Here is a 25,125-nt window from a genome sequence, read left to right on the forward strand (position 1 = left end):
CTGATGGTCCCAACCCCATTGATAAAGCAAGAAATTCCACTAATTAACCCTGATAAGGCACACTTGTGAAGTGGAAACCATTTCAGGTGACTACCTCTTGAAGCTCATGGAGAGAATGCCAAGAGTGTGCAAAGCAGTAATCAGAGCAAAGGGTGGCTATTTTGAAGAAACTAGAATATAAAACATGTTTTCAGTTATTTCACCTTTTTTTGTTAAGTACATAACTCCACATGTGTTCATTCATAGTTTTGATGCCTTCAGTGAGAATCTACAATGTAAATAGTCATGAAAATAAAGAAAACGCATTGAATGAGAAGGTGTGTCCAAACTTTTGGCCTGTACTGTATATACACATACATATATATACATACATATACATATATATATATATATATATATATATATATATATATATACATATACATATACATATATATATATATATATATATATATATATATATATATATATATATATATATATATATATATATACACACACACACACACACACACACTAAAGTAACATTTTAAACAATATCTCAATGAACACAAAAACAATGTCCAAAATGTTGACAAGACCAAGTTTAGTATAACATCTGTTGAACTTATAACATGAAAATAAGGTTAATAATATAACTTAGATTACACATTTTTCAGTTTTACTCAAATAAGGGCGATGCAAAAATGAGTACACCCCACAACAAAAACTACTACATCTAGTACTTTGTATGGCCTCCATGATTTTTAATGACAGCACCAAGTCTTCTAGGCATGGAATGAACAAGTTGCCAACATTTTGCTACATCAATGTTTTTCCATTCTTCAAGAATGACCTCTTTTAGAGACTGGATGCTGGATGGAGAGTGATGCTCAATTTGTCTCTTCAGAATTCCCCATAGGTGTTCAATTGGGTTCAGATCAGTAGACATACTTGGCCACTGAATCACTTTCACCCTGTTCTTCTTCAGAAATCCAACAGTGGCCTTAGATGTGTGTTTAGGATCATTGTCATGTTGGAAAAGTGCAAGTGACCAAGGGCACGAAGTGATGGTAGCATCTTCTCTTTCAGTATCGAGCAATACATCTGTGAATTCAATATGCCATGAATGAAATGCAGCTCCCCGACACCAGCAGCACTCATACAACCCCACATAAGGACACTGCCACCACCATGTTTCACTGTAGGCACTATGCATTTTTCTTTGTATTCCTCACCTTTGCGACCCCATACAGTTTTGAAGCCATCAGTTCCAAAAAACATTTATCTTGGTCTCATCACTCCAGAGTATAGAGTCCCAGTAGTCTTCATCTTTGTCAGCATGGGCCCTGGCAAACTCTAGGCGGGCTTTTTTTGTGCCTGAGCTTTAGGAGAGGCTTCCTTTGTGGACGGCACCCACGCATGCCATTCCACTGCAGGGTACGCCGTATTGTGTCACGAGAAAGAGTCACCCCAGTTTGGCTTTCTACTTCCTTAGATAACGGCAATGAACTTGCATGCTGATTTTCTTCGACCCTTCTCATCAGAAGACGCTGCTGTCGAGGAGTTAACTTCGTGGACGGCCTGGACGTCTCTGTGAGATGGTTGCAGTTCCATCTTTTTTAAATTTCTGGATCACTTTTGCTATAGTATTCTGACTGATAAGTAAAGCTTTGCTGATCTTCTTGTAGCCTTCACCTTTGCGGTGTAAAGAAATTATTTGCTTTCTCAGGTCTTGTGACATTCCTCTTCCATGTGGTGCCATTGCTAAAAACATGAAATGGGAAGGGGTTTACTTTAAGTAACACCCTTTTATAGTCAACTGTCTGCTGGACACCTGTGTAATGAATAATTAGACTCACCTGTGGTTGATTACTGTTAAATTATACATTTGTAGTCTAAAATTTAGCTTTGCTCCAGAGACTTTCAGTGGGGTGTACTCATTTTTGCAAGTTATATTATTAACCTTACTTTCATGTTATAAGTTCAACAGATGTTATATAAAACTTAGTCTTGTCAACATTTTGGAAATTGCTTTTGTGTTCATTGAGATATTGTTTAAAATGTTACTTGTCGAAGGGGGTGTACTCATTTATGCTGAGCACTGTACATACATACATACATACATAGATATATTATAGATTCTGATGTAATACTTGCATCATTATGTGTACAGATCCACTTGCATGTAGCCCACATGTATTATTACAGTAGGACTGCTGTACATCAAATGACCAGCAGATGTCAGTACCTTCAAATGAGCTGTTAACGGAGCTTCGTGTGATCAGCCTTTTGGCGAAGAAATCGTCCATAAAGATTCAACACATTCAAGGGACTTCATCACACCATCACTAGTCATACCTGCTCCAAGCAAGGCTTGTCTCGTGGGGGCCTGTCCTTCTCCTGCCTGAAGCACGTTGCCCATGTAGACTTCCTTCACCTCTTCAGGAGCGATCCCTAAACACAGAAACATTAAGTCAACTCTCCAAATATACACCAGCTTTTTTCTTTTTGATTTAGCAATCCACCTAATCATGTGAAATTTAGGTAATGTGTTACATTAGCATAGCCGTGCTTGCACACACACCTAGAGATGACGATAATCAGCTAACGTTACATCTCTGCCTAAATGGTGGAAAACAGTTCTCACTGAGGAAAGTGACCCATCTCAACATACCTGCTTTGTCTATGGCTCCTTTAATGGCAATGGAACCCAGTCTGGTGGCTGGTATTGATGCCAGGCTGCCTCTGAAGGAGCCCATTGGAGTACGGACTGCGCTGACAATGACAACCTCCTAGAACCAAGCATTGAAAGTCTGCATTACAGCGTACAGTCCAAATATTTGAGTGTCATAAGAATTTGAAATTTCAGTTACTGTAAGGTAACTTACATTCAGTGAAGGGCGAGATGTGTAGGTTCTTGAGAGGTACTTGTGAGCCTACAATAGCAGTAATGATACTATTTCAATGAGAGAGATAATTCACCTTCCATACATGAGTGTTCCTAATTTTACTCCTGTCTTTCCAATGTCTGCTGTTAAACCAAAAACTCTTTGGACAATTATTCAAGTATTAACTTGAGCACATAGAGAAGCATGGAAAACCTATTAGCTGTAAGAGACTTACAATCGGGGCACAATGATGCTGAAGTTAGAATCCGATTCGCAGCTTCCGATTCAGCAGATAAGGGGTGAGTTAAGGGATAAGTAACTTAAGCCCCTTTTACACTGCCAGATTTTCCGCAAAGGTTGGGCCGTTTTGCCGGCAAGCTGCCAGCATTTAGACACACAGAGCCAGACTGGCGAGTTGATCCGAGGTGCCCAAGTATCCGCCTCGTAGAATAGTCATATTGGCGGAATCCTTTTAGTTTAAACAGACCGAGGCGGCCTTTCGCACTGGGAGGGGCTGTTGATGACTTGTGGGAGGAGCTGTTGATGACGCCGCACATGCGAGCCACTGGCAGTGGATAAACAGGAAACAGCTGATAGCAGCAATCAGCGAGCAGCTAGTAGCAAGAGAGAAACCAGACCTGACAGACACTGTAAAGATGAGCAACTGGGGAGACAAGGATTTGCACGCCCTCCTTGTCGTCGCAAACGAAGAGGCCATTAACCGTCAGATGACGGGGATGGTGAAGGACGGGCCGACTTACGAGAGAATCGCTCAAGGGCTGACCAGCCGCAGCTTCCCTCACGTCACTGTTTACATCACACGCTGAGCTACATGTTGTGTTACTTGCTCAAGCCCCCCATTGCCCCGAAAAAGGCACATTCTGTATAAACAAAAGTAGGTAGGCGTCATTTTGCTGCACTCCCCGATTTTGTTTTTATACTGCCAATGCTGAAAAAAGACTGATTGGGCTTTCCTGCAATTTGCACAACTCCTATCTAAAAAGGGCTTTACATTGCTGAGCAACTGATCCTCCACTTTTTGCACATCTTACTGTTGTGAAAGCATGTTAGACTTTTCAGGTGAAGACTCAGTGCTGTCTGAAACCCACTTTCAAATTTGTGAAACCTTTATTCTGTTTGTGGAAATGCAAGAAAAAGGGAGATTTCACTGCTTTTTTCACATGTGGACCAGGTCCAGATCATAAACAATGATACTTATACTAGATTATCCCAGAGAAGCTTAACATTAGGATACACGTCCCTATTAAGCCCACATACCATATAAGCCCACTTGTGACTTCTGAGTCAAATAAAAAAAAAAAATCATCACCATTTTTGCTGTGTCATGGTTCTTCCAATGAAGCTGCTTGTTACATACATTATACTTTTTATTGTAAGCCAATCAGATTTGTCGATATTGTGTTATCGAAGCACATGTGTGATATGCACCTGCTGCTCCCAGAAGTAGTTGCAAAAAAAAAAAAAATAAATAAATAAAAAAAATTGTGATTTTGGTGCCCTCAGAAAGCTTTTTTCATATTTCTACTCCTACTACTACTCCTGCTTTTGGCAAGTACTCATTTGTTACCAAAATCTGAATAAAACATGTTAGAATATTACTCAAATTAGAAATACTTTTTCTATTTAAGTCAAAATATGCGTTTTAGCATGCTAGCAAACAGCCCACATGCTGCATCAATACAGTCGCTGCATGACAAAGCATGATAAGCATGTATAGTTTACATTTTTGTGTGCAGAATATATTATTATGCTGTTAAATAGATAAAGATAAATATCCACATCTATTATTTATTTTTTAATTAACATTTTTACCAAGTGGGCTTAAAGGGGACACTAGCAAAAAATAAATAAATAAATAAATCGCACTATTTAGGGTGGATGTAAATGAGTATAGCTAATTACTTCAGTGCATGACAGAATAAAATATTCTGACTTTTAACCAGAAATTCACTTATGTTCCCTTTAAGCCACCTGCTCCCATTAAGCCCACTTGACTGTGTTTCAATGGAGATTTTCTCCCTTGACTTTTGAACCATTTTCCTGCCTAACTTTGACCTCACCTAATCAATCAGCTCCATAGATCATTAAGTATCATTTTATCATCATTTATTACCCTTAAAATATTAGTATTGAACTTGTAAACTGACTTTCTTTTTAGCCATTAGGTCTTCAGAAATCTTGATAATTTAAATATCTACACTTTCAACCAGCTGGCTGGACCAGAAATTTTGGCCAATTATAAATGCCAACAGTACAATGTATGATAGAGATACAGACAAAATGACAACACATACTGAAAGATGAAGTATTGAAGAGTAATTTCCAGTATAATTTTGATTTTCTTCATGAATAGTTTTTTTTGGCTACATTCCAAAGAAGACATGTTGTAAGTTCAGCTTTTTTTTTGTGTTGACAACACAGCAAAGGCTGATCATGCCTATTTCAAATGCCATTTACAGTCCAGAGGATAGAAGTGGAGAGAAAATGATTATAGCTATTGAGAGCTAAGAGATTACAGATTTTAATAGAACAAGTTTGGATTGTTAAGATTTTTAAATATATATATTTATTTATCAACAAATCATGAAGTGGGCTTATTTTGGAACACCCATGGGCTTAAAGGGGACATATTTTGACAAATTAAACAATAATAAAAAAAAAATAGTATAAATAAATTATTGACACTTCAAATGAGAGACTAGACTATCATTTTAACTAAAATGTTCTCACTTATATTGGGGCTAGGGCTGCACGGTATATGCGGTAGACGGTAGAAATGATATAAATTTGGCCCACGGTAGAGATTTGTGCTCTGCCGTCCTATCGTCGATGACGTCATCGCACCTGCCTCAGTGTGAAAATGGCTGCGAGCATAGAGACAGCGGAGCAAGAGGAGCTGGTTCACATCCGTGATTTAGCGTAGCACGTGCAACATGTGTTGCTGGAGAACTTGTGAGTGAGTGAGTTAATGTCTTATGAACAGCCCCGGACTTCTCAGACTCTTTTAGCGACTTACCGCTCAGAGGGAACTCATTCAGTGTCTCCTCTGGCAGCAGCACAGCGTCTCTCCCTCTCCTCTCTCGCCGTGCGCACACGGGAGTTGGTTTTCGGCAAGAGAGTTTGTCATAAACCTTTGGTAATGTAAACCTATGTGACGCTAGGGGCTCCACAAAAAACTCCATATGTGAATGTGTGATAGTTGTGGTATCATAGCAGCCTGTCACAGGTTACAGCGTGATGGTCCAGGTGGAAAAAACACAACTCAGTCATTTAGGATTTTGCTAAAAGAAGGAAATTACCTTTTGATATAGATCCCAGGGGACATTTTGCACCATAGAGTACTGGGTTTTAATTTTGAGTTTTGAGATCTGCATTCTGCACAATAAATGCTCTAAAAAATACATTATATCTTTACTTTTGTTGTTGTTGTTGTTTTTTTTTTTTTTTATCAATTTTACTTTTGCTAAGGGACTACAAAATCCATTCAGAAACACTTCTATTATAACTTTTACACTTAAATTTATACCGCGATATATACCATTACCGTGAAGGGATTCGATTTATACCGTGATATAAATTTTAGGTCATACTGCCCAGCCCTAATTGGGGCGGTATTAAAAATGTCTGGCAGATTTGGTGGGCTGAATAGGGACGTTTACCCTAATAAAATGTGATTAGATGGCTGGAACAGACGCTCAGTGAGTCTTTATGCTGCTGGTGCTTAGTTTGAGTATGCTGTGCACCAATGAAATAAGCAAACAAAACTGCAGTGAAAACACAATGAAATGTCCCTTTTTTCATTTTCACAAATAGAATGAAGGTTTTTATAAATCTGAAACTGTGTTTTACATCATTTTTACCCTCTCTGGGAAAATCTAGTCCAGATTTGACAGTTTACTAGTACAAAGAACTGTTCTCATAATTGTGACGTTTTCCTAGAATTTCCACTGAAAATTAAGGTTACGTCCTTGTAAAAATAAAAGTTATTCCCGAAGCGAGTGATCACACTAACAATAACAAAAGTCACAGTTAGCATTTCATTTCCACTGGGTGACCACACTTTGCAGGCTCACAAAGGGGTGTCTGTGACAATCAATCATGTATGTTAAAAGAATGCATCACAGCAACAGAGTCAACCACACCTCCAACAGTTTCTGTCCCTTTCTTACTCAGATTTACTCTGGGAACTTTCCTAAATCACTCCTGAGCTAGGACTCCTCACTAAAAAATTAGAGAGTAAGTTAGGAGCTTTTTGAGGGAGTTCTCAGAATGTGAATATGGCCCCAGACCCCCTGACCAGTCTAGGTACAGTGGTTTTTAATCAGGACCAGAGGCCTGTATTATGAAGCCAGTTCAACTTACCCTGGATATCTTCTCGTTATCTGGTTTGACTAACACTAACATTGTCCGTTTGGATAGCCGGTACTACAAAGCTGGTTATCAACCAGTTAAGTCAACTTCCTATCCAGCCTCAAGCACGTTCATGTGAAAGAGGCAGGGTTGCAAATTGTGAGCAACATCATCAGAACCATGAATGAAGTAGGCTACTTCATATGATATGAGATGAAACCGTAGCAAAAGTGTCTGCAACTATGAGACAGTAAAATGCCAGTGGTGTGGGATGTAAACAAATATCTATAATCTTTTTTTTTTTGTTAAAGATATTTTTTGGCCATTTTGCCTTTAGAAAAAAAATGTAATTCTACAGGAAATGTTCTGTAATTTTTTACAGATTTTTCCTGTTTTCCAATAAAACAATGAAAGTATATTTACAGATATTTTCAGTAATTTTGGATTTTTAAAATTACAGTTAATTAACCATAATTTATGATTACATTAATATTATGTTTTTAATGACAATTTATTGTATTTGTACATATTTAACTGTAATTTTACATACAATTTTCTCTATGTTTTTACAGGTTTACCACCATTTTCCATAAGACAATGTTGTAACTGTAAATTAACAGATACTAGCAGTAATTTAAATATTTACCTTTAGAATTACATGTAATTACTAATAATATAATATTACATTATTACTATGTTTTTTAAAGGTAAATTAACATATTTCTTTCATATTCAAATGTAATTTTACATAAAATGTGATGTAATTTTACAGATCTTTCTTGATAATGATAATGAAGAAATGTACGTAAAACTACAGAAATCTGTAGTGTTTTCCATAAAATTGCAGGTCATTAAGCATATGTGTGGTTAAGGTGATTTTATGTTTTTTTTAGAGGTAATGAGTAGTATTTGTACATATACAAAAGTAATTTACTGTACATTACTGTATAAAGACAACTTAAAGTATATTATTTTACAAAAAGTGCAATTTAAATAATGTAATTTTACAGAAAGCATTCTGTATTCTTACAGATTTTTGCTTTTTTTAAACAATAAAATGCCTGTATATTTACAGATATTGGGAGTAATTTAAATTTTTACCATTTATATGGTATACATTCCACTGTAATTTTGTATAAAACGTTTTTTTTTTTTTTTACAGGTTTATCACCATTTTCAATAAGACAATAACTGCAGATTAACATATATTAGCAGTAATTTAAACATTTACCCTTAAAATTACAAAATATTAACCATAATAAAATTACATTATTATTATGTTTTTAGAGGCAACTTAACATCTTTTTCATATTCAAATGTAATTTTACATATGTGATGTCATTTTACAGATCTTTCCTAATAACTGTAATGAAGAAATGTATATAAAATTACAGAAATCTGTGATTATTTCCACAAAATTGCAGGTTATTTAGCATGCATGGTTAAAGTGATTTTATATTTTTTAACTGTACATTACTGTAGAAAGACAATTTAAAATATTATTTTATGGAATGCATATATTTAATATATGATAGAGGATGACTCCCAGTGAGAATGGCTACTCAACCCAATGAGACACAACAAAGACTGGGGTTCACTAGATTGGAATTACTGTCCTATTTCCATGGAGATGGTAAGGACAAATAACATTTTTCCGATCTATAAAACCAGATTTGAGCTTGCAATTAAAGCCTGTGCAGATGGACATACTTCCTACCTGTCTCAGCGGAGATGCACTGGCTGACATTACCACCAGAGGTGCAGCAAGACTATGATGACTGTATAGATAAATGACATTTTGGGAATAAAGCATTTTTGGTATATGTTAATTTGTGAGCTTTTATTAGCTTTGGACAGAGCAAGGCTGACTTTCTTTCTCCTGTTTCCCCATATATGTGTGCGAGCTGCTTGTAGTAATGTCATGCCTGTAAAAAAGACTTAGACCTGGAGAAGGTAAGACCATATTTATGTCTCTGTAAAACTCAGTATATAACTGCATGAATCTCTTTTGGAAAGAGACACGTTATCAGGATCTGTGATTGACATGTTTAATGTTTTCTCTTGAGCAAATCTTACTTTTAAGAATATAATGTTGATAGGAGTAGAGTAATGTGCTGAGTGTAATCTCTAAAGAGAATATTTATCACTCTTTATTTCTGCTCTTCTGTGTCTCTCTTAGTTTGGAAGTAAAGTGGCACATTGTTGGCTTTGCTAGAAATGCTCAGTGGCTTGTGGATCACAAGGCAGACATGTACTGCTGTAATTGGGCCAACCTGAAGTGAGTGATGATTAATGTCAAATATATTTTCAAATTAAAAAAAAAACAACTGATGAATCCTCCAGTGGAAATAATGACCTGGTTCTCTCTTCATTAGCACTGACGGTACCTGCTGTAGAATGATCTGGCCAAGAAAACAGACACCTCGATGCTTCACCTTGCGCAGCCAAAGTGAGTGTACACACACACACACAAAATAGAAAATGAATCATAGTCCCTCTCCAGTTACATCAGGTAGGGGGGCAATGATATACTATGATACAGTTTGTTGTAGGGCTGGGCAATTATGGCAAAAGTCAAAATCACGATTAATTTAACTTTTAACCTTGATTATGATTAATGAACGATTATCTCCACCCTTGATGAACAATTATGTATTTTCACAGTTTCTTTTGTTTTGTATTTTACACTGCCCTCACACCTGGATATTTTGTGATATTTTCACACGTGTATCTTTAGGGAGTGAAAATTATGAGTTTTAAGGTGTGACGCTGTGGTTAATGTCTAGTTAGGTTTAGGCACAAAACCCACTTGATTAGAACTATGAAAAGATCATGGTTTGGGTTAAAATGATCACTGGAGACAAGTTTTCAAATTCCTTAAAGATATTCAACCTTTACTGTCATGGCAACAGTGAACACCATGATTAATTGACATGAGCAAGATTAAGTCGATTAGAGTTTCTAAATGTCGGTTTCGATTATTTTTCGATTAACTGCGCAGTCCTAGTTTGTTGTAAGATTCTTTGTTACATTCTGTTTGAATATGGGTTGGTTGTGCTGTAAATTATGTTGGTGCGTGGTATTGGTGTAATATTCCTCCATGTGCCCCTCTTTAACACATTCCCTTGAGGTGTCTGCGCGGCCCTGGTTAGCTCGTAAAATAGATACAGTGGGTTCAGAAAACCCAGACCCCTTCATTATTTTCACATTCTTTTGCAGCCTTTTGCTAAAATCATTTAAATTCATTTTTAATCTCATCAATCTACACTCCATATCCCATAATGACAAAGTGAAAACAGAATTTTACACATTTTTGCAAATTTATTAAAAAGTAAAAACTAAAATATCACATTGTATTAAGTTTTCAGACCCTTAACTATGACACTTGAAATGTAGCTCAGGTTGCTTCCATTTATCTGGGTCATCTTTGAGATGTTTCCACACCTTGATTGGAGTCCAGCTGTGGTAAATTCAATTGATTGGACATGATTTGGAAAGGCACACACTTGTCTATATAAGGTCTCACAGCTGACAATGCATATCAGAGGAAAAACCAAGCCATGAGGTGGAAGGAACTGCCTGCAGAGCACAGAGACAGGATTGTGTTGAGGCATAGATCTGGGGAAGGCTACAAACAAAATCTGCTGCATTGAAGGTTCTCAAGAGCACAGTGGCCCCATAATTCTTAAATGGAAGAAGTCTGGAATAACCAGGACTCCTCCTGAAGCTGGCCACCCAGCACAGCTGAGCAATCGGGGTAGAAGGGCCTTGGTAAGAGAGGTGACCAAGAACCTGATGGTCACTCTGGCTGAGCTCCAGAGATCCTGTGTGGAGATGGGAGAAACTTCCAGAAGGTCAGCCATCACTGTAACATTCCACCGATATGGGCTTTATGGCAGAGTGGCCAGATGGAAGCCTCTCCTCAGTGAAAGACACAGGAAAGCTGGCTTGGAGTTTTTCTCACAGTCAGAGTCCTTTAGGTGCTTTTTGCAAACTCCAAGCAAGCCACCCCTTCCCCACGACTATTAAAAACAATGATGTGCAGGCGTGCTTGGCCTGCCAGATCAGCTTGTTACTCATTATCTTGCGACAGCGAACTTTTGCGATCTGTTTCCTACACCAGAAACATTAAATGTCCTTTTTATTGACAGTTCCATTAATATTTAACTGTAGTATAGAGTTGTATTTGGCTTGTGATTTTTCTAAATTAAAGACGTAGGCAGACAATTGCTCACCATGCTCTTGCCATTTCTGCCTAGACCAAACGAGAGCCCCCTCTGCTTTCAGTTTATACACGTCATCTAATTTGTTTTGCGGCTCATTTAATTTTAATTTCGCCACATCATTTAAAGGGATAGTTCACCCAAAATCAAAATTCTGTTATCATCCACAATTGTGATTTAAGTGGGAGCTGTTCATTTTACAATAAGATACTTTTTTTAAATCCAGATTTATCAAGAAAAAGACAAACATTAATTGTTATTGCCTTGTGATTTGTTAAGGGTGTAGATAAAACCATCATAACCGTGATACTGTCCTTATCAAAAGTTTTGGATACAACCCAAAAGTCGATACGAGAACGTCTGGAACAATCCTTATTACTCCACGTGTAAATTTGACTCTGGAAATTTCTCTCTCCATATATCAGTTCTTCCTCAGTTCAATCCTTGCCTTTGGTTTGATTTATTCTTTTGAGCTTTGTTCCTTCCCATCTTATCTGAGTTCTGTTGTATGGTTGTGCTCTATAGATTTAATTGCAAACTACAACTGTTTAGTAAGTTAAAGATGTGTTGCTGATTACTGCTTAATGGGCGACGAGGTCTTAAAATATTTTGAGAAGGTCTTTTAAAAAGGTATTGAAATTTACTTCAGGATTCCTGGTAATCTATGATAATAAAAAAGCAACTCAAATTAGAAATGATAATTTCAGTTCTCATGAATGTTTGTCTGTAAAATGCCAAAAGGTTTACATGGATTGTCTAAACAAATACCTGTTTTCTCCCTAGCTGGACAATCGGAGGTATTTAAGGAGGTCCCCAGCAGCCAAGCAAGTGAACAGACAGTTTGAAATGATCTGACAGCAGTTTCTCACGCACAGTATGTATTGTCCAAATTGAATGTATCCTAGTTACAAAGTTTAATGTCTTTGACCTAAGTCCAAATATCGCTGATCGTCTTCATAAGCTGCTCCTGTGCTTCACAATTGTGGAACAGAGTCCAGCTCCCAATACACATTCATTGCATTGAGAAGAAGGCCTCAAAATTACTCTTATTGCACATAATAGGCAATAAGTAGATTCTGCTAGTATATGTTAGAAAAACCTATGTAATTATGTCAAATTTTAACCACCATCCCACGGGGATACGTTGCTTTTTCACTGCGGTGAAAAAAAAATCCATACCATACATCCACAATGTTGACTTGCCTTAAAACAAATGTAGACATCCTTGTTTATCTTCTTAATGTTGAGTTGACTGTGGTCTACCACACAGCTTAATCCACCAGAGACATTTAGCTCTGTTTAGATGTGGTTTAGGTAATGGGATGTTGGGGATGAAATATACCCCAATGCCTAGCCTCTCAGGACACCTCGTATCAGAGTTGTATTACCCCTGCACATTTTGATGGCTTCTGAGACGAAACCAAGTCCATCTGTCTCCAAAAGTTGTGTATAGCGCCTCGTATCTTGAGAAATTGCTTTGACACTTAGCTGCTATGCTAACGGCTACTATGAGAGCACGGTCAGACTGAATAATGCAGTGAAATGAAATGGCAATTCTGAGTATCAGGCTAGCAATGCATTGAGTTGAGTATGTGCAGTCAGCTCACACTGCATACTCAAAAATTCTTGATAATTTAGTATACGTGGGCATTTCTTGCACACATAATCCACATACTATGCAGCTGAAACACTACATACTCAATCTGACATACTTAGCATGAATAGTACATTAGTAATACAGTATGATGGACAGCATGACAGCTCCTCAAGTAAAGCCAAAACATCTCAATTGCCCCCTGGTGGCTGGCTGTAGTATAGGATATAAAGTCCACCCTCTCCATGTTGACAAGTGGAACATGGGCCAAACTCAAAAAAACTCCAAGTACACATAATTTATGTATTTTTTTGTAGGTAGGTAGTTCTTATGCTGATGTTACTTATAGATGAAAGATGTTTCTATTTCCAGTTTTGCCTTGCAATTAATGCATATGGCGGTCTAGTCAAAGTAACTTACTTGTAGAGCACAGGAGCAGCTGCTGAAGAAGCTGCTCAATATTTTGGACTTGCAGTATGGACAGTACAACAAAAAAGTTATGAATATCACTTTAAAGTATAAAACTGGTGTAGTGTTTACTTATTGTAAACATGGCCTGTGAAAAGAGCAAAATCTGCAGTGCTTTTCTGTTAATAACTATGGTCCATCTATCCACTGCCAGAAATATGTATTTCATATCATGTAACTATTTGAACTCCATGGTATTCAAAAATAAAACAAGTCACAGATTTGAATTTTTTCTTTGGTCTGCACAGCTTTTTTTAATCAATATTTTTCAAGACAACATACTGATGATTACTGTATGATTATACTGCGAGTGTCATGTTTTGAAAAAGTTTATCGTAAATTGTTGCTCATGCCCATGCAGTAGAATAGGAGGGGGCTTTCCAGTGTTACTGGATGGGCGGGGCAGGGGGCTATCTGGTTTCTGCTATTTGGGATTGTGACTGAAAACATGTCATTTGGGCCCAGGGTTTAAAATATTGAAATATTCCAACTTTTTTTTTTTTTTTTATATAAAAACAATATTTTAGAAGTCAAACACTATATTGAACAATTATATAAAGTAACTGCTGAATACTTTACATTTACAGAAATTGCCTTAGCTGTTTTAATGTGTAATGACTTAGTATCCTTGTTTTTCTGTCAAATGAAAGTTTTTAACAATATTTGTTCAGATAACTAAAATGATTGTTTAATACCCTAAATTTACAGGTATTATCTTTAAATATACATATTAATGTATTTTGATGTACAGTGTTTAATTTTCCATTGTCCAATTCTCTAAAATAACTAATACTGTAAATGTGCAGAAATTCCTATTTGATTAAAAGGTACATATTTTGTTTATACATTGTCAGTTTTTTTACTTGGGGAAACCACAATTATGCAGCAAATCAGTGTAGATGGACAAGACGGTTTCATGAAATGACTACTAAATACCCTTAATTTACAGGGATTGGCCTTACATGTAGCTATTTTTGATGTATTTGTAATGTATTTAGCTTGTTTTTCCACTGTCCAATGGTTGTTTTTTAATATACTAATTCTCTAAAATGACAGATTAATACTGTAAATTTGCAGATATTTATCTTAAGTTTTATGAACCTACTTCATTTTTATATGTTATAACTTTGTTATTGTGCATGGAAAAAACAGTATTTTAACATGAAATTACTGTAGATAGACTTGGCTGTTTCCTAAAATACATAATGTATACCGTGAAATTACAGAGATTAATGTGAAAGGTATTTGATTTTAATGTTTTTTGACATAATGTATGTTATTTTACAGTATAATGGGCATTTATCAACTATAATATACTGTATTTTAATTAATTTGACTGTAAAAATATACTCTGTATTTTTACAGTTATTGTACGTAATTCTGTGATACAGTTATTTACTGTCATTTTACGGTATCCGTTTGGAAACTTTGCTGCCAGTTATTTTACCTGGTTTTTTTTAACAGTGTGGACAGGTAAGCGTGGGGGGGGGAGGGGTGGGGGAGACGACATGCAGCAAAGGGCCACAGGCTGGATTTGAGCCCGGGCCGCTGCGGCAACAGCCTTGTATATGGGGCGCCTGCTCTACCACTAAGCCACCGACGCCCCAATGACCTATAATTTTAAAACAGAAAATCTGGAAACATTCAAATCAATATCCAAAAATTCACCATGATCCGAGACTTAAGTTACGTGCAGGTCACTGATATGACATTAGTAAACAGTACTTTTTGCTGTTTAGTTGGATGGTGATAATACAACTCTGAATATATCACATAGAACGCTTTCAAGTGATCCCAGACTTTTTCTGCTGCTGAAGTAAAAGGTGGACCAAAATGTGGCATTTACAAAAACTGGAGCCGATTAACAGTGTGGGGATTATTTTACTAATAAAATATTTTCTGTTTTATCCTAGTTCTCATCACGTAGGTGTCTCATTATTTTGAGCTGGTAGCAGCACTATCACTGTGGACCAAAGTAAACTTTGCATTACTTAAAATAGTGCTAAAATCATGTGTTAAGTGTTGTAAACAATCTCTCCATTTATTTATTTGTGTGGGGGCGGCAGTAGCTCAGTCCATAGGGACCTGGGTTGGGAACCGGAGGGCCGCCTGTTCAAGTCCCCGTCCGGACCAAATGCAGAGCATGGACTGGTGGCTGGAGAGGTGCCAGTTCACCTCCTGGGCACTGCTTGAGCAAGGCACTGAACCCCCCAACTGCTCAGGGCGCCTGACCAAGGCAGCCCCCTCACTCTGACATCTCTCCACTTTGTGCATGTGTAGGTCCTGTTTGTGCATGTGTGTATATTTCCGACCTGTGTGTTAATGACAACGGAGTGAAAAAACTGAATTTCCCCTCAGGGGGATTAATAAAATATATATAAAAATTAAGGTCTGTAGTAAAATGCAGTGGACAAAGAGCCCTGGGGTAATTAGGTTAAGTGATTCTACTGACCTATATCCGAAGGTTCCTCTTTTGTTCCCTGAGACTCCGGACTTTTGTTCATACATACTTTTTCATAAGTATTCTGATTGGTCAGAGGTCGGAGTGTTGACAGAAACGATACCCTTAAGTTAACCTGCTCAGAAGCAGGTTTGCTGCTCAGCATACGTTGCTTTGGTGATTAAACCCGGTAAAAGGAGAATAAGCTTCATAGTACTGAAAACCCAGGGTAAACCCCGAAGTTACTTCGCGAACTTCAAATCCTGCTTCGAAGTAACGTTACAGTCCACATGTGAAACGCACAGTGAAATCCTTTTGGGTTTGTTTGTTTTTTTTTTTTTTTGGTATTTTCACAGATAGAATAAAGGCTTTCATACTAGAAAATGGGTTTCAGACAGCGCTGAGTCGTTACCTGATAGCCCCAACATGCGTTCACAGCAGTAAGATGTGCAAAACGTGGAGGATCAATCGCTCAGCAATATACATTACTTCCCCCAGCTCCCCTAATTTAGGGAGCTACGAATCCGAAGCCAACTTCACGCAGGCAGGTGAGGTTAGCGTTTTAATGACAAAATACGGACTAAAATGCTATTGAAACTGTCAGTCAATTTATGTTCTTTTGCGTTTCATTCTTTCAGTAAGCTACTGTTGTTAACGTAATTAGACTTTGTTAAACAGTGACATGTGATGACTAAAGCGCTCGAGCGACCTGAAGGTGTTCTTTGGTATTTTCCGGCTGCTACATTAACGTTCCTTCGGTCAAGGACGCTCCGCTGGCATAAACAGGTCAATGTTAGCTGAGGTGCTACAAGTAACAGGGCCTTACGTTTACAGCCAGCCTAACTACAGCATTTCCATGCAATTAAACAATAAAGACAAACCCAAGCACATTCATGAACACGCCCTGTCTTACCAGGCGTCTGCAGATCTGAGCACGCATGGTTAAAAGTCCATTGGAAGACATCTTGAGCCAGGAGATGACGCATACAATTAACACTGCCTTAACCTTCTTGTTGTTCCGTCCCTTCTTCTTCTTCTTCTTCTTCTTCTTCTTCTTCTTCTTCTTCTTCTGTTTGATGTTTTTTGGCGGGTGGCAACCAACGTTAAGGTGCATTACCGCCACCTACTGTGTTGGAGTGTGGACAAGCGTTAACCATCTACCCCAAATCAGGAAACAATACAATAAAAAAAATAATACATAAAATAAAATAAAATTAAAAAAACATAAAAAACAAAACAAAACAAAACAAAACAAAACAAATAAGTATATAAATATCTACTAAATCCTTCCAATTAGCTCAGTATCACTTAAAAACTTAAATAGACTTCCTACATCAGCTGTTAATACAGTCTTAAGTGACAGCTCTTCCTGTGCAGTCCTGACTTCTCTCTTAATATGTTGGGAGCGTAGGCCTATCTATGTTCCCCAGGTTCTATGTTCCCCATTTAACCCTGCAAAAAAGGTTCTATGTTCCCCGCTTATCCAAAAAAGGCAGGAAACATAGCAGTTGCATTAATATGTTGTTTTAACATTTCTAAACACACACAACGGAACATAATGGGGAGAAATTACAATCAGAAACTTACCCTTTGGGTGATCTATGGTGTGCAATCTGGGCAATTATATCCTTTACAGAAGGTTTTTTAATCCAGCCGTTAAATGCAGTGTTTCAGTGAGTGCAGATTTCTTCGAGCAGCCAAAGACCAACTGGTAAGAAAAGAATAATTATCATGGCCGAAATAAAGATAAATAAGCTGTTAAGTGCAGCGTTTTTTCGGTAACTCTGTTCAGTAAATCCACCATGATTATTTATTAGTTTTGTGATAAAAATAAATGCGTCTATGTTGTTGATCATGGATGTTGATATCACCAGAGATATTGGATGAAGCGAGATACCCAACTCAACTCACTTCCTGATTCAGTGACGTCAGCGCCACGCCCCCGTAGAAGACTTGAGGCAGCTCTGAATGTATTGTCGTCAATGAGGAAAATGAATGTGATCACAATTTATGGTCAATTCTTTAGCCCTGTAGTCACTAAAGTAAATATTGGGTTCATTTTCCACAAGGGTTGAGGGAGAACAGGCTCTGATTGGAGGGAGAGCTAACCACGCCCACTTAGGAGACAGGAAGAGTAACCGTTTTTTTAACATTGGATAAGCCTACAGTTGGGTATCTCCCTTCATCCAGTATCTCTGATATCACCTGTTCAGTTCGGTCCTTCGACCAATCAGATACTCAGATTTCTTCCTCTCTTGTTTTTATGACGGTAGTGTCAGGAGCAGCCAAAGACCACCTGGGGCCTGTATCACGAAGCGAGATCAACCTTTCCTGGGTTACCCAGACCTATCCTGGGTTGACTAACCTTAACAGTGGCAATCAGGATAATCGGTATCACGACGCTGGATATCAACTCGGTAACTCAACCCAGGGTTGCTTTATCAAGAGCCGTGAACGCGCACACAGCGGACCAATCACAATCATGAGAGAAGCGCAGCGTCACTGAGCGTCCTCACAGAGCGCCGTATGTGAGGAAAAAAAAAAGTATTTCTCGTGAGGATCAGATATTAATTCTACTAAAATATGAGGAGGAGAAAAGCAATATTACAGAAAAGGCCAACACCGTGGCAGCTGCAGGAGGAGGAAACATGCGTGGCAACGCATAACGGGATGAATAATGTTTAGTTTTAGTTTAGATTAGTTTATTTGCACACAATGTTAAAAACAGACAGTATAAAATTTACAAGATTAAAAAAGAAAAGTGCTGGAGAGGTTAGAAGCCACTAAAAGCTTATCAAAGAAATTCCCCTGTCAAAACATCAATGAAATCACATAATAGAGAAGGAAAAAAACGGGTGAGGAAAGAAGAAATAGAGGAGGAGAGAGGGAAAAATCAAGACAAAACAAGATAGCAAATAAAATGATGTGTAGGTTAAATTACTCATCACTGGTTCAAGAAGCTACAGTACCTGTACCTGTACATCTGACACTGATCACACCCTTGAATCCCATGAAATCAATGCTGCGCAGATGAATTGCGTGTATTACAATTATCGTCTAACATCATTGCATCTGATAAATTGGTCTTCTTTGTCATAACGTTATATATGCTACAATAAAGCTTAAAGCTGAAGCCACAATTAAATCATAAACACCAAATTGATAGTCTGAATAAAATCATCGTGATATTGAGCTGTGTTAGAAATTAACAGCTGTGCAAAAATATACCTAGTCTCCCTCTTTAAAAAACGAAAAGGAAAATCCCTCAAACACCATGAAGTGTAGACATGATAGGCTACTTTCCACATTTCCAGCAGCAAAGCTGTCAATTAGGCCCATTATCTTTAATTAATTTGATTGATTTTGATTTGAAAGTTTATTTTGAACATTAAAAAAGAAAAAGCAACAACAACAGACAATGAAAAGACGTGAAAGAAGTCGAAATGTCATAAGAAAGAAAATGATAATTTGCGGACACTTAATAGCACCATTAATTAGTGCCAACATTTTGTTTTGTTGGAGGAAATGATCCCTGTTAAAGATAATGGGCCTAATTGACAGCTTTGCTGCTGGAAATGTGGAAAGTAGCCTATTGTTGTATACAATGGAGTTCTACTGGAGCCACACACCACCAGGAAACGTTTTCAATTAAATCAACAAATGTTTATTTTTCAAAAGTTGAGTTTCAAAGTTGAGTTTGCCATGGTTCTAGACAAGAACAGAAAATAGCATTAAGTAATATCATCAATATCAACAAATATCAATATCACTTAATGTCATCAAGTATCGAAGATATTAAATTTCATGTCAACTAAGGTCATATCAGAATAAATGAATAAAATAACAAATAAACTCTTGAAGCAAATAAATCATCACATTGCAGCTTTCATTACTTACATTGATGTGGTTTCAACTGACACATGGCATGGCATTTGTTTGGAACCAAGGACAAAGAGTGAGTGTCAATTTGGACAGCCCTTTTATAGGAGGCGTCCCAGGAAGTGGGCGTAGTCCCACTAAGACTGGTGCTGCAGATTGAAATGTTCAGTGTCTCCTTCTGGAGAGGAGGATTAGTGTAGGGAATGAATGGATTTTAGTGCAGGGAATGAATGGATTTCTGACAGCCGCCCCCGGATTTGTGCAGCAAATACGTTTCAGTTAGGTGTCCATTTCAGGGAGAGGGATTAACCTGGAGACAGGACGTAGGTATTTGTGGCCTTTGATTGCCACTGTGGCACTGCGAACATTACCATCCTTCCCAGGGTGAGTTTTGGTTATTCTTCCAACAGGCCAGGATGCTCGAGGATATCGTAGATCAATGACCATCACCACCTGACCGGTGTCCAGGTTCTCCTGGTCAGTTCCCCATTTTTGCCTGGTTTGAAGGTTGGGGAGATAGTGGCGAAGGAAGGCTCTCCAGAATTGATCAGCCAAGATCTGGCCATGACGCCATTTACGTCTGCTGAGGAGGTCACTTTCACAGTAGATGGCCTGAGGAAGGGAAGCATCCGGCCGCCCCATGAGCAACACATTTGGTGTGACCGGGTCCGGGTCAGCGAGGTCAGAGGAGACATATCCCAGAGGTTTTGAATTCAAGATGCCTTCCACCTCCACTAAGACTGTGTGCAGGACTGTTTCTGATGTTGTTTGGCTTCCTACAGCTGCGTTGAGGGCCATCTTGATGGATTTAATTTCCCGTTCCCAGCTCCCACCAAAATGCGGGGCAAATGGAGGATTGAACCTGAAGTTTACCTGTGAGTGAGCTAGTTGCTCCTGCACATCAGGTGCCATGGCCTGGAAAGCACTTTGTAGCTCTGCCTCTCCTGCTTTGAAATTGGTCCCACAGTCAGAAAAGAGTTCGAAGGGTTTTCCTCTACGTGAGACAAATCTCCTGAAGGCCATGAGAAATGTGTGTGCATCCATATGGTCAAGCAGCTCAATATGAATGCAGCGTGTTGTTAGGCATTTAAAGAGAATACCCCACCTTTTCTCCGTGCGTCGGCCAATTTTCACTGTGAAAGGCCCAAAGCAATCCATGCCTGTGGACCAAAAGGGGGAATTGTAAAGCCTGAGACAGGCCGGAGGAAGGTCTGCCATTTTGGGAATGATGGGATTGGCTCTCCATCTCCGGCAGTCTTGACACTGGTATTGATGTTGCCGTATTGCTTGGCGGCCGTGCAGGATCCAATACCTGCGTCTCATTTCTGCCAGGACACGCTCAGGGCCTGGGTGGAGGAGTTTCTCATCATAGTGTTTGATAAGGAGTTTGGTTATGGGATGGTTTGGTTCTAGTATGATTGGATGGATATTGTCATGTTGAAGACTCTCTGCTCTCCGGAGCCGACCTCCCACTCTGATGAGCCCAAGATTAGAATCATATTCGGGAGACAAGGGGAGCAGTTTGCTGCTCTTTGATATGAGTTTGTCATCTTTAAGGGCATTGAACTCCTCAGGGAAACTCTCAGATTGAGCCCTTTGCAGAAAATGCCTTTCAGCGTTTATGAAGCCTTGTGCGTTTGGACTTTGATCTGCCACCCCATCAAACAGAGTCGCGGTCTCCTTCATCAGTTCCTCCCAGCTGCCATGCTTTCTCAGGTCAGGGCTGTTTGTCTCACCTGACATCACTGTTCCACAGAACATTGATTTCTGGAGCTCCTGTTGTAGAATGGTGAGTTCAGAGTTGACAAGGTTGGCCAACTGGGCACCAGACAGGGCTGCACATAGCTCAAGGCGAGGGATGGATAGTTGGCGCTTGGGGGCTATGCGCGACCTGGCCATGATGAAGCTGACATGGGTGTGGCCATGTTTGTCTGTGTTCTGAAGGTAGGCAACGGCCCCATACACACGCTCTGAGGCGTCACAGAATACATGCAGATGAAACTCTGCAGTGGCTGTATCAATAAAGGGGGGCAAATAACAGCGAGGGAAGAGAATGTCAGGGAGATTCCGGAGCTCCATTTCCCAGGTTTGTCATTCCTCCAACAAGTCGTCATTTTTGATGATGTTGTCCCATCCTCTCTCCTGTTTCCATAGGTCCTGCACTAAGATCTTTGCACGGGTTGTGAATGGGGTCAGAAAGCCTAGAGGATCATATTGGCTGGCCAGCACTTTGTAGATGTTCCTCATTGTAGGCTGATGGTAGGGGACTGACCTGTTCTTGTAACCCAGCATGTCTGTGGAGCAGTTCCATTGGAGGCCAAGTGTCAGCTCTTTGGGGTCTCCATGCTCTGAGAGCCACAGTTCAGTTGTTTTGGACTTGGTCTCTGGGGGAGATGTTGGACTACACCTGGATCATTACTGGCCCATTGTCTGATGTCAAATCCTCCCTTAGCCAGCAGGGGTCTCATTTTGTCGATGAGGGACTCCTCAGAGGAAGGGAAGCTCTGGAGGCAATTGTCTACATAAAAGCAAAGTTGGACAGATTGTAAGACCTCCTCATTGCCTTCAGAGTGATTTTGGATGTGTGTCTGAACTGCATAGGTGGCACAGCATGGGCTACAAGTTGTTCCAAACGGCAGAACTTGCCATTCCTAGATGCTGGGCTCCTGGTCTGACTGCATTTCTCTCCATATGAAACGCAACAGGGGTCTGTCCTCCTCCAGGAGGCGTACCTGATGAAACATGCCCTTGATGTCTCCACAGATGGCTATGGCCTGTTGGCGAAATCGGAGTAGAACTCCTAGCAGAGAGGGGCCAAGGACAGGACCAGGCAGAAGAAATTTGTTCAGGGATAGTCCCATGTACTCAAAGGAGCAGTCAAACACAACTCGGGGTTTGTTGTTGTGTTCAACCATGTGATGTGGGAAGTACCAGGTTTCAGCTGGTTTGTCTACCTGCTCACTGGGTATTTTGTTGACAAAGCCAAACTGCACAAGCTTATCCAGCTCTTCTTGGTACCGAGCAGACATTTTGGGGTCTTTGGACAGATGTCTCTCTGTAGCACAGAGACGTGGTAGGACAGCTTCCTTTGGGGCATGAAGGACTGGAATGTTTGGAGCTCTGAGTAAAGGAGTGGCATAGTGCATTACACCATCTACATCTACTCTGACTGTCTTAAGCTGGAGGAGATCAAGAGCCAGTTTGTCTTGTTTTGACCTTGTGACGGTCTTCTCATTGATGTGGGGCAAGGTGTCAATCTGCCGTAGTCTCTCTACATTCTTGAACAGCTCACTCTTAAAGCAGGTCAGGGTGTAAGATATAGACATTTGCTGGGCTTGAACTAAACTAGCTGGCCCTTGGAGAGTTCACCCTAATCTGGTCTGTATGGCTACTGGACCACCAGGGGGCCCCATAATCACTGGCTCTAGGGGTGTAATGAGATGGGCATAGTCTGATCCAATAAGGACAAGAGGGCATACATGATCAATAGGTTCTAGTGGGATACCTCTGAGATGGGGATACTGATCTTGTAGCTGTTTCACAGGGTATGTGTGTTCAGACAGTCCGAGGTTCTCAGCAGTGAATGCTCCACTGATGTCATATATTTTGTCTGGCTGGTTGATCGGGGAAATGCCAAATGACACGGATGCTCCATCCAGTTGCACTACATCCTGTCTCACTGTGCGTAGGGAGATGGTTTCAGGCTGGGTGTTGAGGCGCAAGTGCTGGACAGCCTCAGGGAGCACAATAGATCTGTCTGTGCCATCATCCAGGATTGCATGGGTTGCAAGAGTCCTTCCCCCATTGTGGAGACACACATTAACAACTTTGAGCATGACCTTGTGGGAGCGGTTAGGTTGATATATGTACAAGAGCTCTGATGAAGAGGAGGCTACCATATATGTGGTTGTCTTGTTAGCATTAGCGTCATGGAGAACAGTTAAGTGGAGCTCCTTGCACATATTACAGGGCTTCTTCAATGTGCATTTGTCTGCCTTGTGCATTCTCCCACACCGGTTACACCTATCCTTCTCTTTGGTCCATTTCAAAATGTCACTCTTAGGGAGTTTCTTGAACTCTACACATGCACCTAGGAAATGGTATCTAATATTACAGTAGGGGCAGTAAGGCTTAGGTAGGTTAGCATTTACCTGTCCTTTAGAGGGAGGTCTCGGTGTGGAATCGGGCTGAGGCACAGTTGACAGGTAGGCCGTGGAGCCCTGTTTGGTGGGCTGGCGTTCCTTGACAGGACGTGGTCTCTCCTGTTTGTGGAGTTCAACAGCTCGCTCAGAGATGCGTTTGGCTCTTGACTTTGACTGGAGCCAAGTGGAAAGGTCATGAATGGAGTAGGTTTGGCTCGCCTGTCCAGTCAGAATACCACGGTTGATACAGTACTCCACAAATGAGTCTCTATACTGTACAGGGAGCTTGCTGAGGGGTCTATCAACATGAGAGCCACATTTTATCTGACCCATTGGGGCCCTCCAGGGACAGCAACATACCCACTAGAGAATGGACAGATAGGGAGAAATTATCAAAGGCCTCTACATCACCTATGCGTATGACTGGGGAGTTCAGCATTGCCCCCAACTCACTCTGTACCAGTAATCTGGGTTGACCAAACCTCTCTTGAAATGCTAGGAGGGCAGTGGAGTACGGTCTTGGGTCATGCATGCTGGATGCTGCCAGTTTGTGAGCTCCTGCATGTTGAACATGCTCCAAGAGGATCTGATACTTATACTTCTCAGTGAGATGGGGGTGATTGTCAAGGAGATTATCTAGGGCCATCTTCAGGAGGGCAAAATCACTTTCCTGTCCACTCCTGAATACGGGAAGTGAAGGCCTTGGGATTCCATTGGCTGAGGCTATGACCAGATCTGTGATGTTGGGGGTCTGAACTGGTGGAGCCTGTGAGTAAACTGGCAGCTGCTGGGTTGACATAGCTGGTACTGGGAGTGTGGATAAATGACTAGAATGACTAGGAAGGGATGAGGGCAATATCTGGGATGATACATGGTGGCTGGGAAAGGTGGCTTGAGCAGATACTTGGGGAATGGACCAAGTGACAGATGTAGCAGGGTTCAAAGGCAAAAGAGGGAACTGAAGAGGGGCTGAACTTGGCCGTATTGACTGAGACATGGGGAGTTGAACTGACTGGGAGGTTGGAGGTGATGCTTGAGGGATGGAGAATTGAACTGAATGAGACATGGGAGGTTGAGGTGCCTGAGGCCTGGGGAGTTGAGGTTGGAGCATGGAAAGTGGAGATGGCTGAGACATGAG

General features: G+C 39.9%; 1 protein-coding gene across 2 annotated transcripts in view; it reads right to left on the reverse strand.

Annotated features, from left to right (window-relative positions):
* acat1 (acetyl-CoA acetyltransferase 1) overlaps positions 1-17,036 on the reverse strand; it is a 56,259-nt gene extending 39,223 nt beyond the window's left edge. The window contains exons 1-4 of one of the 2 annotated variants that reach the window (XM_078172117.1): positions 16,880-17,036; positions 2,871-2,918; positions 2,657-2,774; positions 2,341-2,436 (exon numbers count right to left, since the gene is read on the reverse strand). In XM_078172117.1, the coding sequence (XP_078028243.1) occupies positions 2,341-2,436; positions 2,657-2,774; positions 2,871-2,918; positions 16,880-16,930 (313 nt within the window). In that variant the 5' untranslated portion in view covers positions 16,931-17,036. The remainder of the gene's footprint in view (positions 1-2,340; positions 2,437-2,656; positions 2,775-2,870; positions 2,919-16,879) is intronic. The other variant, XM_078172116.1, reaches the window with a different exon arrangement.
* Between the last annotated feature and the right edge of the window lie 8,089 nt (positions 17,037-25,125).

The sequence above is a fragment of the Epinephelus lanceolatus genome, chromosome 11 (assembly GCF_041903045.1).
Source record: "Epinephelus lanceolatus isolate andai-2023 chromosome 11, ASM4190304v1, whole genome shotgun sequence".
Lineage (NCBI taxonomy): Eukaryota > Metazoa > Chordata > Actinopteri > Perciformes > Serranidae > Epinephelus > Epinephelus lanceolatus.